The sequence below is a fragment of the Cylas formicarius genome, unplaced genomic scaffold (assembly GCF_029955315.1).
Source record: "Cylas formicarius isolate icCylForm1 unplaced genomic scaffold, icCylForm1.1 PGA_scaffold_6__28_contigs__length_40554024, whole genome shotgun sequence".
Taxonomy (NCBI): domain Eukaryota; kingdom Metazoa; phylum Arthropoda; class Insecta; order Coleoptera; family Brentidae; genus Cylas; species Cylas formicarius.
In genome coordinates, this window is record NW_026844347.1 from 20,532,794 (window position 1) to 20,546,929 (window position 14,136).

General features: G+C 33.3%; 3 protein-coding genes across 7 annotated transcripts in view; 1 reads left to right on the forward strand and 2 right to left on the reverse strand.

The window, feature by feature from the left end:
* LOC132703328 (uncharacterized) overlaps positions 1-3,148 on the forward strand; it is a 331,950-nt gene extending 328,802 nt beyond the window's left edge. For 4 of the 5 annotated variants that reach the window (XM_060672504.1, XM_060672505.1, XM_060672508.1 and 1 more), the window contains one exon: positions 1,760-3,148. In XM_060672504.1, coding sequence (XP_060528487.1) covers positions 1,760-2,022 — 263 coding nt within the window. In that variant the 3' untranslated portion in view covers positions 2,023-3,148. Of the gene's footprint in view, positions 1-1,678 lie in introns of all 5 variants that reach the window. The other variant, XM_060672506.1, reaches the window with a different exon arrangement.
* On the reverse strand, positions 3,149-8,522 carry LOC132703331 (chymotrypsin-2-like). The gene is made up of 4 exons (XM_060672514.1): positions 8,416-8,522; positions 8,132-8,286; positions 5,358-5,599; positions 3,149-3,597 (listed from the first exon to the last, which is right to left on the reverse strand). The coding sequence occupies exons 1-4, from the start codon at positions 8,467-8,469 to the stop codon at positions 3,281-3,283; spliced, it is 768 nt and encodes a 255-aa protein (XP_060528497.1). The 5' UTR covers positions 8,470-8,522; the 3' UTR covers positions 3,149-3,280.
* Positions 8,523-11,375: 2,853 nt separating this feature from the next.
* LOC132703329 (plasma membrane ascorbate-dependent reductase CYBRD1) overlaps positions 11,376-14,136 on the reverse strand; it is an 86,378-nt gene continuing 83,617 nt past the window's right edge. The window contains exon 6 of the mRNA XM_060672510.1: positions 11,376-12,957. Coding sequence (XP_060528493.1) covers positions 12,810-12,957 — 148 coding nt within the window. The 3' untranslated portion in view covers positions 11,376-12,809. The remainder of the gene's footprint in view (positions 12,958-14,136) is intronic.

Consider the following 14,136-nt stretch of genomic DNA (forward strand, 5'->3'; position numbering starts at 1 on the left):
ATATTTGCTCCTATTAAACAAACGATGCCAAGATTTGGTAACTCAACACCGTAGTAAACCTTACTGTCCGGCTTATTACCTTCTTTCAGGGGTTTTATACCAAATTTCAACAGTTATGGACCCTGAAATTCACCAATTAAATTATATGATTTCATTTCAACAACACCCAGTATTTTGCATATCAGAATAATAGGTATATACTTACTTAAGTTTTTAGAAATTCGATTTGAGTTTTTTAGAATATCACATTTTTTAAAATTTATTCTGTGAAAGAAATTTAATCAACTTTAATAAAACTTTGGTTATTCCTATGGCAAAATTTCCACATCAGTAAGTATGAGTAAAATAAAACGAATCTTTTTTTTAAATCATTATTATTGTATACTGGTGGCAACTGAAAAAATTGACACTCTTTTCTTTCTGTAATTAATTATTTGTCATGTCTATATTGGGTTTTATATTCCATTAAATGGAATTTGGGATGACATACTTGGGTAGTTTAAGTCAGTTAATTTATTAATGGTTTTCAAATTGAAGTGGTTATTACAAGCATTAACTAAATTTTCATCATCATCATCCCGGGATTTCAGGTCCCAAAGCCCTGCCTTTTTATTTGACACCCCATATGTAATTTAAGTGTATTCCCGCGCAATTTTTTTACTTTGTAATTTTATTTTTGTGAAATGAACTTTTTCAGGTTAACTTAAAAGGAGCATAGTATTTGTATTTTAGTATCGTGTTTGTAATAATAATTTCATCGTTTTACACTAACAAGCATGACTAACACATTATTACGTCTTATTTTCTTTGTTTCGCTAATAGTTGCAAATAATGACCAACGTAATCCCAAGCATTTTTACTGAAGTACAAGTTTATTAAACAAATTTATAAAAAATTGCTACTGCGATGAATGGTCATTAGATTTAATTGTCTTTTTTTTTCTATTTTCTTTATTAACGAAATTCACTAAACTCTTGATCTTTTTCTATTATATGTTTTGGTGATGGTATGACTATTGTTATATTTTCTTGTATCGGTAGATAAATCTTATTAATTCTGTTATATACATTGACTTTTTGATTTGTCTTTGTATCGAACTGTGTTTATTGAATAATCAACCTGGCATAGGTAAAACTGTGATCTATATAGCAAGGAAACTTACAAATCCTGAAATTTTGTATTCTATTGTACGGCTTTACTGACAAACTGACAAATATGTTGAAAAAGTGAGCCTTTCCTGGAATAGTGTTTCCGTTGTCGATGAACTACACTATGCCGGCGATGTTCAATTCCTTGGCTTTTTGATAACATTTTTGTAGTTTTCGTCATTAGATTTACTTTGTTTATCGACAACAACAAATAATAAAACTGTCCAACTATAGCGAACTTAGCAAAACAAACCATTTTTTTGTTAAGTTCAGTATACCCACCTTACGCATAATTTAATTTACGACTAATTAAACTCTTCCATTGTTTAACGATATATTTTAATATTATATTTTAATATTATTAATATTTCCTAGTTAATTGTTAATATCAAGAAATTATTGAGTGGTAGACTTGCAGTAAGATTATTCAATAACCTCAGGTTCAACCCTATCCCGTCTGTCCCCCAATAACTCATCCTTCCAACCATTTTATACCGAGTACATCAGTACAAATGTTGGGGATTTTAAAGCTTCTGCCTCGGCACCATGCACCCCAATGACGGAGACAACTGTGTGAAACCGTACAAGCGTGTGTCTGTACCTACTTGCAGCAAAGGCGGTCAGGCCTGACCTAGCTGCCACTTCGGTGGCGGTTGTCAGAGCGACCGTACCATCGGTTCGACCCACGATCATTGGAAGACCGGATTTCTTCGTAAGATATGGAGAAAAAGAACGCGAAGCGGTCGCGTCATTTGATTTTCTCAACGAATTCAGTTCGGAAAACAGCTCTCTGAGTTGTTCAGTCGAAGACAATATCGAGGAAGTGGTCGAAGTTGAGCCAACTCCGAGGGTTGTGAGAGTTAGTCAAGTATAAGTGTATCATGTACCTCTATACTATACTATCATTTGATAAATCTGACATGTTATTCGTGTTTTAAAAGACTTCAAGAAATAGACACATATTAGATTATTTGCTTAATAGTTCTGTTAAACCCACGAGATGTTTTCACGCCGTCCTCAAAAATTTTCTAGGTTCTTATTTCAGTTTAGTCCATCCTCCGTCTTTTTTAACTTAATTTATTCTGTTTCCAATTAATGTTTTTAAAGAATAACTTCTTTTGAATAACCGATTTTACTCGTAGTTACCTCATCGATAGTTCTTATAAATCACTTGTCTCCCACATTGAAATGCTAACTCGAACTTAATTTATGTAGTGTGTACTTTTTATTTCTCAATTTTGCGCTCATATACTATTACAATAATTGCAAATGGTCGTATCATGTACCAAACTTTGTACATTATTTTACTGTATTATTTATTTTACTCTATAATTGTAAATTTGTTCTGAATAAGATACGCCCTATTTATTAATACAATATCAAATTAAAGACAAATAAGAGACGTTAAGTGCATTAGTTTTTAGATAGAACTTAGATGTGTATATATATAATACTGTAATTTTTTTGTTAATTAGAATAACGGAAAACGAATTACTGTGTAGTACAGTTTATGTACATTGTGATATAATCTAAACCTTATTAGATTTTTATTGTTAATGACTATGACTACGATGATATTAATTACAAATTATTATTACATTATTACAAGATTGGCAGTAAATGGCAACAGCCTAAAGCACTACTTTGAATCGGTTGTTGTAAATTAAAATCTTTAAAAAGTATTTGGTCCACCGCACCAACCGAGTGAGTAAAAAATGCGTGTCTAACTTGGGCATTTTTTTTTAGTAGTAAGCGTTATTAGTTCCCTTTAGATAGGATCTATTTATATTAACATAACACACGTTGCTGGCCTACAGTCCGAACATAGACGTTAAAAAGTAATATGAACTGGAACAATTACTACATATACAACTTTTTTCATTAAGACTACTCACATAATGATGTCTATAATATTTGAAATGTGTGTAGAGTGATGTATTTTTATATAGGGTACTTATATATATTTAGTACAAATTTAGAATACAAATAAATCAAATATCAACTCAAACCGTGTTTATTTTAACCATTTGAGATTTTTTCAAATCTTATGGTAAGACGTTAGGTGATGCTGCTACAGTTATCTATTTTATTTTTATTTATTTATGTCATTACATTTCGAACAACAACGACGCTTATATGCCCGTCTTTTCTTTAATCCAGTCCCGATACGCTGAAATTCTGGTATTCACGTTCGGCTTAAATAAGAAACAGTTGAAATATCCATAAGAAACGAGAGCTACCTGCTCTCCGTTTACTACTATTGGACTTCCCGCATCGCCAACGCACGGCGCCTTGTAGTAGTCTGGTGCCAAACAAACATGCTCATCGCGAAGTGCTTCGGTGAAGATCGGATGATCGTATATACATTGCTCGTATGTAAGAAAAGTGTTGTTTGTCCATTGTAAAACCGGAGAAGCTATTATTTGGGCACCATAAGACGTACCCCAACCTAAAAAGTATATATATATATATATATATATATATATATATATATATATATATATATATATATATATATATATATATATATATATATATATATATATATATATATATATATATATATATATATATATATATATATATATATATATATATATATATATATATATATATATATATATATATATATATATATATATATATATATATATATATATATATATATATATATATATATATATATATATATATATATATATATATAAATCAATTAAAAATATTTCAAGTCTGATGAAAATATATTGAATTAACATTATTTACAAAACTTCTGTATTTTTCCTGCATCAGTTGTTGTTGAGTCGAAGTTGCTAACGTTTCGATAATCATCCTGTTGGCTTCTTCAGAACTTAACTGAAACTGGCTCGCATTTTATATACCTGCTTGTTTGAGGGGGGCGGATATTAAGGAGGGGCTTGAATTCCCACATTGGTGACAGGTAAAGGCCTGAGTCGCGGTTAAGACTGTTAGGTTGCTTAAAGATTTCGATAGGCTTTCTGATTTTTCGTTGGTAGAAGAATTTATTACATGCAAGAAGTATGTCCGGTTTCGCGATTATGTTCGGCAATTGTTAATGAGTTTATTTGTTTTAGTCTTAAGGCTCTTTCATGTTCTTTGAGCCTAGTTGATAGAGATCGTCCGATCTCTCTAATGTATTCTTCGCCGCATATGCATAGAAGGTTGTAAACTCCTGGCATCTAAAATGAAATTTTGTCTTTGACGGATCGAAGATGTGGAGAGATTTTTTGGACAAGTGGTAAATCTGGTTTTGACGTTATATTTCTTTAGAACTTTTGATATGTCGTCAGTGACGTTTTGAATGTAAGGAAGGACAACAGTAGCAAGTATTAGATTGTTTTCGGGCTCATCGCTGTTGGAAGGTTGTGGTGAAGTGTATTTTGTTATGGAACGCTTAATATCTTTGATGTGGAAGCAGCAGAGATAAGGTGTTTTAATTCTGGGTTCAGTGACTCGGACGGAGATACTTTGAAGCCTCTCTAAACAAGAGAGTTGATAAACTGATGATTTTTGGGTCGGGTGGTTATGTGACAATGCATTAAAGTCTGTGTGAGCTGATTTTCTGTAAACACGATAACCCAATGTTAGGTCTGATTTTCTATTGATAAGAATATCTTAGAATGAGAGGTTATTATTAGTTTCTAATTCAATGTATGTTAGGGTGTATAGAGTTTAAATTTACTAGGGATTCTTGACTATGAGGCCGAATAACAAAAGTATCGTCGACGTAGCGTTTCCATAATTTTGGTTTTAGATGGAAGGTGTCGATACCTTTCTTCTCAAAGCCATAAATATATTCTCGATAACTGGTGATAATGAAGAACCTGTAGCACTTCCCGAAGTTTGTTCAAAAATTTGACCGTTCTAAAAGTAAGTTCCAGACAAGCATTCTTCAGTTAAGCTTTGGTTCCAGATTCTCGCATTTTAATATATCTGAAATGATGTTGAAAGTTTCAGGGACTTTAGTAAAGAAGGATTCTACAAAACTAACGAGAGTTTAGCTCCGGCACCCTCAAACAATATATAAGTAAGTACAGAGTAAAATGCGAGCCAACAGGATGGTTGGCGAAACGTTAGCAAGTTCGACTCAACAACCAACGCAGGAGGAATCTAGAAGTTTTGTATTACAGTAGTGGAACTATCTTTGAAAAATATTGATAGTAGGTCAAAATAAAGGTGTTTTTCGCGCACCTGCGACAACTCCAACTTCACCGGCCAGATCTCTTTGGCTATCTGTAAGCTTAATGGGTTGGATTAAATCGTTGTACTGTACTGGTTGTGGAAGCTTAATTAGGGCAATGTTATGTTCTTCGAAGGAGGTGAAATTTTCGTGGATGATGTAATTCTCCTTTGATATTTTCTGTCTTATTTGGCCGGGTTCGACTACACTAATGTCCTTGGCACCCAAAACTACGATCCAGTCTCCATCCAGTCTTTAAATACATTGTAAAAATAGGAGTTTTCTAGTGAAAATGTAATATTATTCAATGTTTTAAGGGACATTCGCGTAAGATAAACACAAAAAGTTAAGTCAAGTCATGATTAATGATGAAGTATTAAATTTTCGCTGCAGAAAACGGAGTTTGGCATTTAGTAATAAATTGTATGTTCTAATCACAAGAGAAAGCCTACGGGGAGTGACTCTATCGTTGCTATTGTTGGGTGATAAAGGGCTGTAAATTTTTTCCTCTCTCGGATTTATCTAATTTTAAATCAATCTTGCTGATACGAAACCGTGTAAGATGTGTAAATGTGATTGTAATCGGATTGAAGTGAAAATCTAATCTGTAGGTCCCGAAAAATTTGAATTCGTTGATTTACGTTCAATAAAATCATTTTATTAATAAAAACGGACACCTTATCTCCGGAGATATGTAAACATCATTGAAGATCATAAATCGACAGCGTTGCCACGTGTGATTTTTTTGTAAGTCAACTTTGTTCGCTTATACTTACGATCATTTTATGGTATTTATGCTGTTCATTTAATAGTCGCAACTCTCAGGCACACTCGCAATTAATTAGAAATGACGTGTAAAGAGAGTTCAATTTATTCATTCGTATATATTCTTATTCACACCTCAACACAAATCGACCCGACCAGGCTGAGACCTAGGGTTTTGAAAACAATCCCGTAAGTGTAAACTGACAGAGAAATAACTGGAAATTATTTTGAAGTTCGTTCTTCAGCCGCTAGAACACGCAATCCCTATTGTGGTGCTTAAGATCCGCACTCAAAGTAACACGACGATTTATGATATTGAAAACAACGATGGTAGTAGTTAATTTGGTTTTAAAAAAGAAACTATTTTGCGAAGAGCTAGGAAACATCGCGAAGCCGTTTTCACTAGAATTTTGAAATGTTATAATAATTATGGTTCTGTCTAGAAGTCTATAAGAATAGAAAAAAACTTTAGATAAGTCCTTCAGTTTATTAGTTTTAAACGGCTAACGGTACAGGTAATCAGATCAATGGTTCAACAGATATTGAGATGAAAGTTTATCTCCTTCAAAAAAATCTGTTGTGGTGAAAGTTCAGGTGACATATTTATGGGCCTCGTACTGGTCAGGATACCTTGGGCATCATATTTTGAGAAAACTCCATTATCAGTTGCATAGCGTACGCAGATAGTGCCAAAACCAAGCAGAGTGCGGGTGTTCGTGTATACGTCGAGCACTCAAAAACCATTCGCCGGTCTGGGTTAATTACGAAGCAATTCTATATATTGCCGAAATTTCTACAAACTTGCTTAGCTGCTGGCAGAACCGCAACTTGAGAAGAATGGGAAAAAAAAATTCTGTCAAATAGGTCTGACTATAAAGTCTCTAAAATGAGGTGTGTGTGCCAACCAAGAAGTTGAATAGTTTTAACCAATTATAACTTCGGCCAGTTATCCTCGATCTATCCGTCAGTGGTGTCGAATGTAAAGCAGCCAAAATTTTCCATTTTATTGAGAATTTGGAAAAGTTGGGGGGTTCTCGAAAGTTCCTTATGACGTTGGGTGAACCAATGAGCGCTGCGGTACGGTTTTGTCATTTTTTGATACATTTCATTGCTATGGAAATATGACTATTTTGAAATTGCGTTTTTATTTTAGAACTAGAACGAAAGTATAACATATATCGTCGAAACCGCAACCTGACTTTTTTTGTTAATAGAAATAGTTTCAAGTTCAAGTTACTCAAAACAACAACAAAAATTAATAAAGCTTTGGTCCTCTTTTAGTCTCAATAACTGCATCATTTTATAAACTTCTTTTACAACCCTTTTTTTTATAAGCTATTAGTTGATGCCGTTTAAATGGTTTATGTTATTGTTTAGGTTTAATTTTAAATTAGAAACGCAATGTATCAAAAAGAAACGGAAGAGATGTTCACCTAGTGATTCACCTAACATCATAAGGTGCGTTACAGACTTTTCCAAATTCTTTGCAAAAAAATGAAAATTTCCCTACTCTCCTACATGCGCGCCCTGTATAACGAACAGCATTTGTTTAAAAATTACATTAAAGTATTGATATGATTGATAGGATAACGAGTTTGTTTAGTAAGGTACCGCTATACACCGAACTAAAAAAGACTACAACTGTTAACGTGAGGAAACTGTTCACAATATTAACAACTTCATAATATGATAAACTAATATAAGTACTAGAGGCGTACGAGACACATCTGGCAACAAACTCAGACACTACTTTCGTGAAGAGACGTTTATTTCCCGTGCTAGCAAAGATCAGACATTCAACATATCCTAAAAACTAGAATATTCGAAAAACTGCCAAATTGCTCTGATCGGCCGTTATATGAGACCGAACTTAATAATAACCCTCAGTAGAATTCATTGCTAAATATTGCTTCTTAACGCCTGACGCTGTTAAGCAATATTTAGCAAAGTGTATGGCACCCCATTGTTGTTTTATATTGTGAAATTTCCTGAAATTTACCGACACATTCAGTTTACTTACTCAAGGCAATCGGCAACTGTCAATACGTATTCTTCAGAAATTAAAGATCCAGCGCATGCACCTGTCAAGTCTTCGATAATGATGGCTACTTCATAGGGAAATTGTCCTAGAGATGCATCCTCGCCACCTGTTATTCTAAGATTGGCGCTTTTTGCCTGTAACAACGACTTCTTAGAGTTTCAGAACACTGCAGGTGTTTACCTCATAGCTTATAATAGTCACCAGCGAACTTTGACATGTTAAATTATTTGGTCTTTACTACATTCTAAATGAATAATTTTTACCTCAAGGAGCACAATTGCCGAAACTGCGAAAGCCAATAGGGTTTTAACCGACATCGTGCTCGTATCAAGTTACTGTGAATTGGCAGCTTAGTTGCTTCGTTTTATAAAGTTTAGTCAAGATATACATTCAACAAGCTGAGATAACGTCGTTTTTCAACAAATTAAGTCACTTACTGTCTCTATGATGAGCATGTCTGATAAATCAGATAAAAACTGTAAAAAATACATTTAATCGTATTTTTTCAAGGTTATTTTTTCGATATTCATTTTTATAATATAAATGTTAAATCGATCGGACAGATTATAGATACATTAGAATTGTTGCACATGCCTCTTTTAACAAGAACAAAGGTATCATAGGTTTTTAGCTATGTGACAGACGAGATTCTGGATTATACACCGGTATAAAATCAGTAAGCTAATGGATGTGATGTTATTGTGTCTGGTATCTACCACAAATTCTTCTTGGTTATGTCTATTTCATTATTCCTCGTTTACGGGGTTAGGTGCCACGGATGATGCCTAAAAACCCATGATGCCTTTGTACTCGTCCAGTGTTTTCAGTGAAAATAATAAAATTTATAGGTCTTGCATTAATTATTTAAAAGTACCATGTAAATTCAATATACATATTTAAGAAAGTCGCTTGTGAAAATACTACGAGGTGACAGACAGAACGAAAGCAATGCTTAACTACAATTTAAATATCTAAAGCTTAATTGATCACTCTTAAAGAACAATACATATTACTTTTCAAAAATACATATGTCATCAATCATCTCCTTGAGATTATACGGACTATATTTTCAGCGACACGAAATCACATGTTATTTAACTTCAAGTACTTCAACATAAAATGGAGATGTTCAAATACTAAAAAAAGGTAAACATTTTTTTTCTTCTGGAATTCAAAATATTTCTCATAGATAATTTTCTAAAAAGAACGTTTGCTCTATCCATCTCTTTTCTCTATACGCGTGCTGGTTTTGTGCACCTCCCGGTAATTCATAATTAATTAACAATTAACGTTTTTGGACGTAGTAATTAGCTATTATAAGCCTTAGCGTATAACTATTGTAAAATAAAACTATGCTCAATCTATCAAAGCAATAGGCTAACACAAGAAACTATCATTCTACCTCAACTACTGAAATCAAGTCGAGCTTAAAAAACGTCAACCAGATTTTAATTTAAAGCATGCCAAAATTAAACCGCCAGGCGGAATTTTATATATAAATTTGATGGATGTATGTCTGTTAATACGCTCGTTAAAAATATGTAACACATAAGAGACATTTCAATACAATATTTTTTTATTCGTACCGAGCAAAAGAATATAAAGAGAAATGAGTTAAAATGATCTTAGCTGAATGACCATATACGGGAAGCGTATCGTATCACCATGGAACCTTAGACTGTTTAGAAGTCAATTTTGGAGCTTACAAAGGGAAGGCACTCGTTTGTAATTATTCTGTGAAATAGAATTACTTGGTGTAGTTTCTTCATATTTTTCATATTTAACCATTTGAAATCCGACAATTTAGGTTCATATGCCAAAATTCATAAGCAAACAAGACTTCTGAACTCTCTCAATTTTCATTCTCGGTGACACTATTTAAACACGACCTATAATACTACAATCTGCATAAAACTGTGAAAAGATAGTTTTAGGGCCATATCGCTCAATGGATGCAATAATGGCAAAATGCGAGCCAGTTTCAGCCAAGCTCTGAAGAAACCAACACTCTGATTGGTGAGACGTTAGCAAGTTCGACTCAACAAAAGCCGACGCAGAAGGAATCCAGAAGTTTTGTGAAAAGTATAATGGCACATATCAAAAAATTGCTATTTTTAGTTAATTGCACCTTAAAACTAGCATATTTGTATTTTAATAACGAACAATACCGGCTAGTTCCGCTCCAGACAGTAAGTGCCAGTATTGAAGTTTTTTAACGATCTAACGCGCAAAACCGGCACATAACCCAATATATCTGTGATCGTCACAGAGTACGTAATGTTGGTAAAAAGCGCGAAGAAGACGGGGATTTCTTAGAAAGAAATGAGTTACGATGATTTTTTTGATTTGAGCCCAAAACTTCTTTTAACTTTTATTGGGACGGTTCCGGCGATATTGTCAAAATAAATGACGCGTGTATTTTGAAAGTAAAAAAAGATTTTGCTTTAAAACATCTTTCAGTGAACCTGACTACAGAAGCATAAGTATTACGCAAATAAAAATGCGATCAGGCCCGACTTTTACATCTTTTGGAACAGTGAATCTAGACCGCGCTTATCGAGATGTTATACTAATTCCAACGAAAAAATTTAATGACTTAATAGATTTGCTAAAAAGTAATGCTATTAAAAAATAGCACAGTAATTTTTATAATAGTCTGAAATGTCAGGGTTTTTTAGTTACTTTGAAAATTGCACATTGCAAGTAAGGCTAATAAAAAATGTCACTTTTATAATAGACTAAAATGTGTTTTGAAAACAGTAATTTTTGTTTATTTTCCAAAAACCAGGTCAGTTGGTTGATGCTTGTACTTTTGAATACCTTTGCTTTTGTTTACGTGCCATGATAATTGTTTTTTATAATTTTAAGAACAGTAGCTCTCTACCAAAACCTATAGGTCCGTTGCACCCAGTGAGCGTTATTTGCTTTTGTAATATGTAATATGTAACATGTTGATCAAACCGAAAATCAGTATTAACCAGCAGGCTCAGATTCCTTGCCTGATCAGTGCATAACATACTTACTATTAATTACCATTTTTTTAACCACACTTAATGTACTAGTAAAATTCAATACGGCAAATTTTTTACGATTAATCGTCAAATTATGCACGAATCTATCCAACTCCTCTGCCATCTTCAGGCCAGCTTGTGAAATATTGTTAAGTTAAATTGGTGGCATTATGTACTGTTCAAATTATCTAAATCAAACAACAGTGGTGACTATAGAATTTTATTTTTCTTTAAAACCTACAATGAATTGATATAATTATATTATATGTATATTATAAAATTAAATTTTACTAAAACGAATTATTAATATATATATAACAAAATAAGTTCATAGTACAACAAATATGGAAAATATCATTGTAATCATTTTGTTAGATTAAATTATTGGTCCGTAAAATAATTGTACGCATCCAGGTATGTACAGTTTCGAGTCAACTTTTCAATTTTACTTGCTTAAACAAAATGCAAAAATGAGATAGAATCTTTCCATTGTTAAAGTATTCAAACTACACAACATCAATTATTAAATCACTAAAATCTCAAAACAAATCGCTGGCCACATGTTTACTAATTCCTAGAACATATATTGGATGGTAGTGATTAACAATAAGATGTCAAATATCAAATGCGGGTAGCCAGCGAATATACATAACGATCTCATAAAATTATATTTTCCTTAATTTATACCCATGGTAGGTAATTTAACACATATTTACTATAGTTGGCATGAATTCGCTATTAATAATTACTAACAACAATGAATCCGCAACAGAATAAGTTTTGGTTGAAGTAAAGGATTACATCTACACACATTGAGCTGTTGCAGCAATATTATTGATTACAAAATTCGATGATCGGTATATACAATTTTTCGATTACCATTAGGCGTAGTTAATACGCATATATCCTGCGACACCATAAAAATACAGCGATGCTAACTTCATAATATTCTACACATTTACGACTAATTTGGCATTCATTTACAAATACATTACCTAATTAAAATGAGAATTAAATTCTTTTGCAAAAAAATTTTCCGCAAATTTTGGGATTTTGCTTTTGCTCCGAAAGTTAAATCTGCCTAACAAAGGTTTCCAAATATGCTCATTTAAAACAATGTTTTTGACTAGACGAAACGCAGTTCTATAGATCAAAAGCGAGTAAAATTGTACATAATATACTTCAGACAGAGGTGAGAATAAAGAAAAATATGATAGGTACGATTAGCCTAGAAGATATTAGTTGGTCAAACCCCAAATTCTGGGTGGTATATTTACCATGTGCAAACTATGCATTGGGTGACGCAAGGAAGTGGAAATAACACTCGATAACTCTTTAACCTACAAAAATTACAACTTTCAAAGTTACCATTGCTGCTTCCGTTCGATAAGAGCAACCACGATATTTCAAACCTTTATCTCAAACCGCTTTAAAATTTATTGAATGTTTCCCTTTCAATGCGTCTTTTGGTGTGTTTTCAGAAAAAAAATGCTAAGTCAAATAACAAATGAATGTCAGCATCTCTAAAATTTCGTGAGGCAATCGGATCCTATCATAAAAGTTCAGAATCGTTCAGGGTCGTTTGGAGTGACAGTCGTGACGGTGATATTCGAATCCGATACTTTGGCGCCAGATGGCGCTCCGTCCTATATGTGTTCTTTGTTAAGGAGTTTGCCGGTGCCCTGGAGGGTGGGACTCCGGACTGCGAATGATACCAAGATGCCAAGCGCGATGAGGCAGACACCCAGTGTATTAATGACGATACCTTCGTCGATCCATTGGGAGTAGGAGTCCCTGCAATAGTTAGTTTTGCGGTTATGGTTAATTAAAGGTATTTACAAGAAAAAATGTCAGTCTAACGTCAAAATTTTCAGTGCGAGCTTACAGTATAGAGCAGGACATTCAAAAAACATTCCTAACAAGGAGGGATAACCCTAGAATTAAACGATGACTGCATGCTGTGTTACGGAAGAAATTATTGGCTAGTGTGCGAATCATCTTAGGGATTACTTGTGTTACTTATACCCATACACAAGTAGCATGTGTATGGTATGTGTTATCAAAAATAAATAAAGTGGGGGGTTCATTAAACGAAATTAAAAGAGGAATAATAAAATTACACGTAGACTGTAAATAAAAATATTTTTTGCATTAAATATAATATAATATGTCGAAAAGCCACAAAAAACAATGTTAGACTTTGAATTTGAAAATGGTGGGCCGTAGCAAGAAAAGCAAGAGATGTTTTTCATTGCAAATTGAATTTGAATTTCCAATAGTCCTTTGTGGAACTAGTTGGGAAAAGAACTCGCTTGCTCGTTCCGCAGAAATGCGCTCGTTACGGAAAATAGTGTTTCCCAATAAGTTTTATTATAATTATTGAACTCCCGGTTGAAATATGGTTACTAACTTTGATTAAAAACAACGAAGCAATGGAAATTATCACCCTGAATCTCGGAGATATGTTTGGATTTTTTTTTCATAAAGAATTACGAATCGTTTAGTTTGTCGTTAATAACATTGTTCACCCTGTAAAAGAGTGTTTTCCAGTTACAGTACCAAAATGATGAGGATTGTAAAGGATCAGCCGCCACATGGCTTAATTTGCACGGGAAGATTACTTCAATAATCTTATTTGTCACATTTCGGATGAAAAGAAGACACATGCCCTTTTGCAATCAACATATTTGCCGAAATTATGTGATATCAACAGCGTTTTATAACTTTCTGAGATCGTGTCAAGCCTTAATATATGCGACGTCACCAAAAAATCATCATTTGGAAAAACTTTCATCACTACAATCGTGTCCAGCTTAACTGTTGAAACAGCCTACTATACAGCCGAATGTATACAGTTAGCAGAAATGCATGTCTTGGAGTTAAATGTCTTCACGTCTTTGCATTTTATCCAAAAAAGAAAAATTATACTACTACTACTTCAAGTACCAAACGCTTGTTGCTTAGATAGGGATT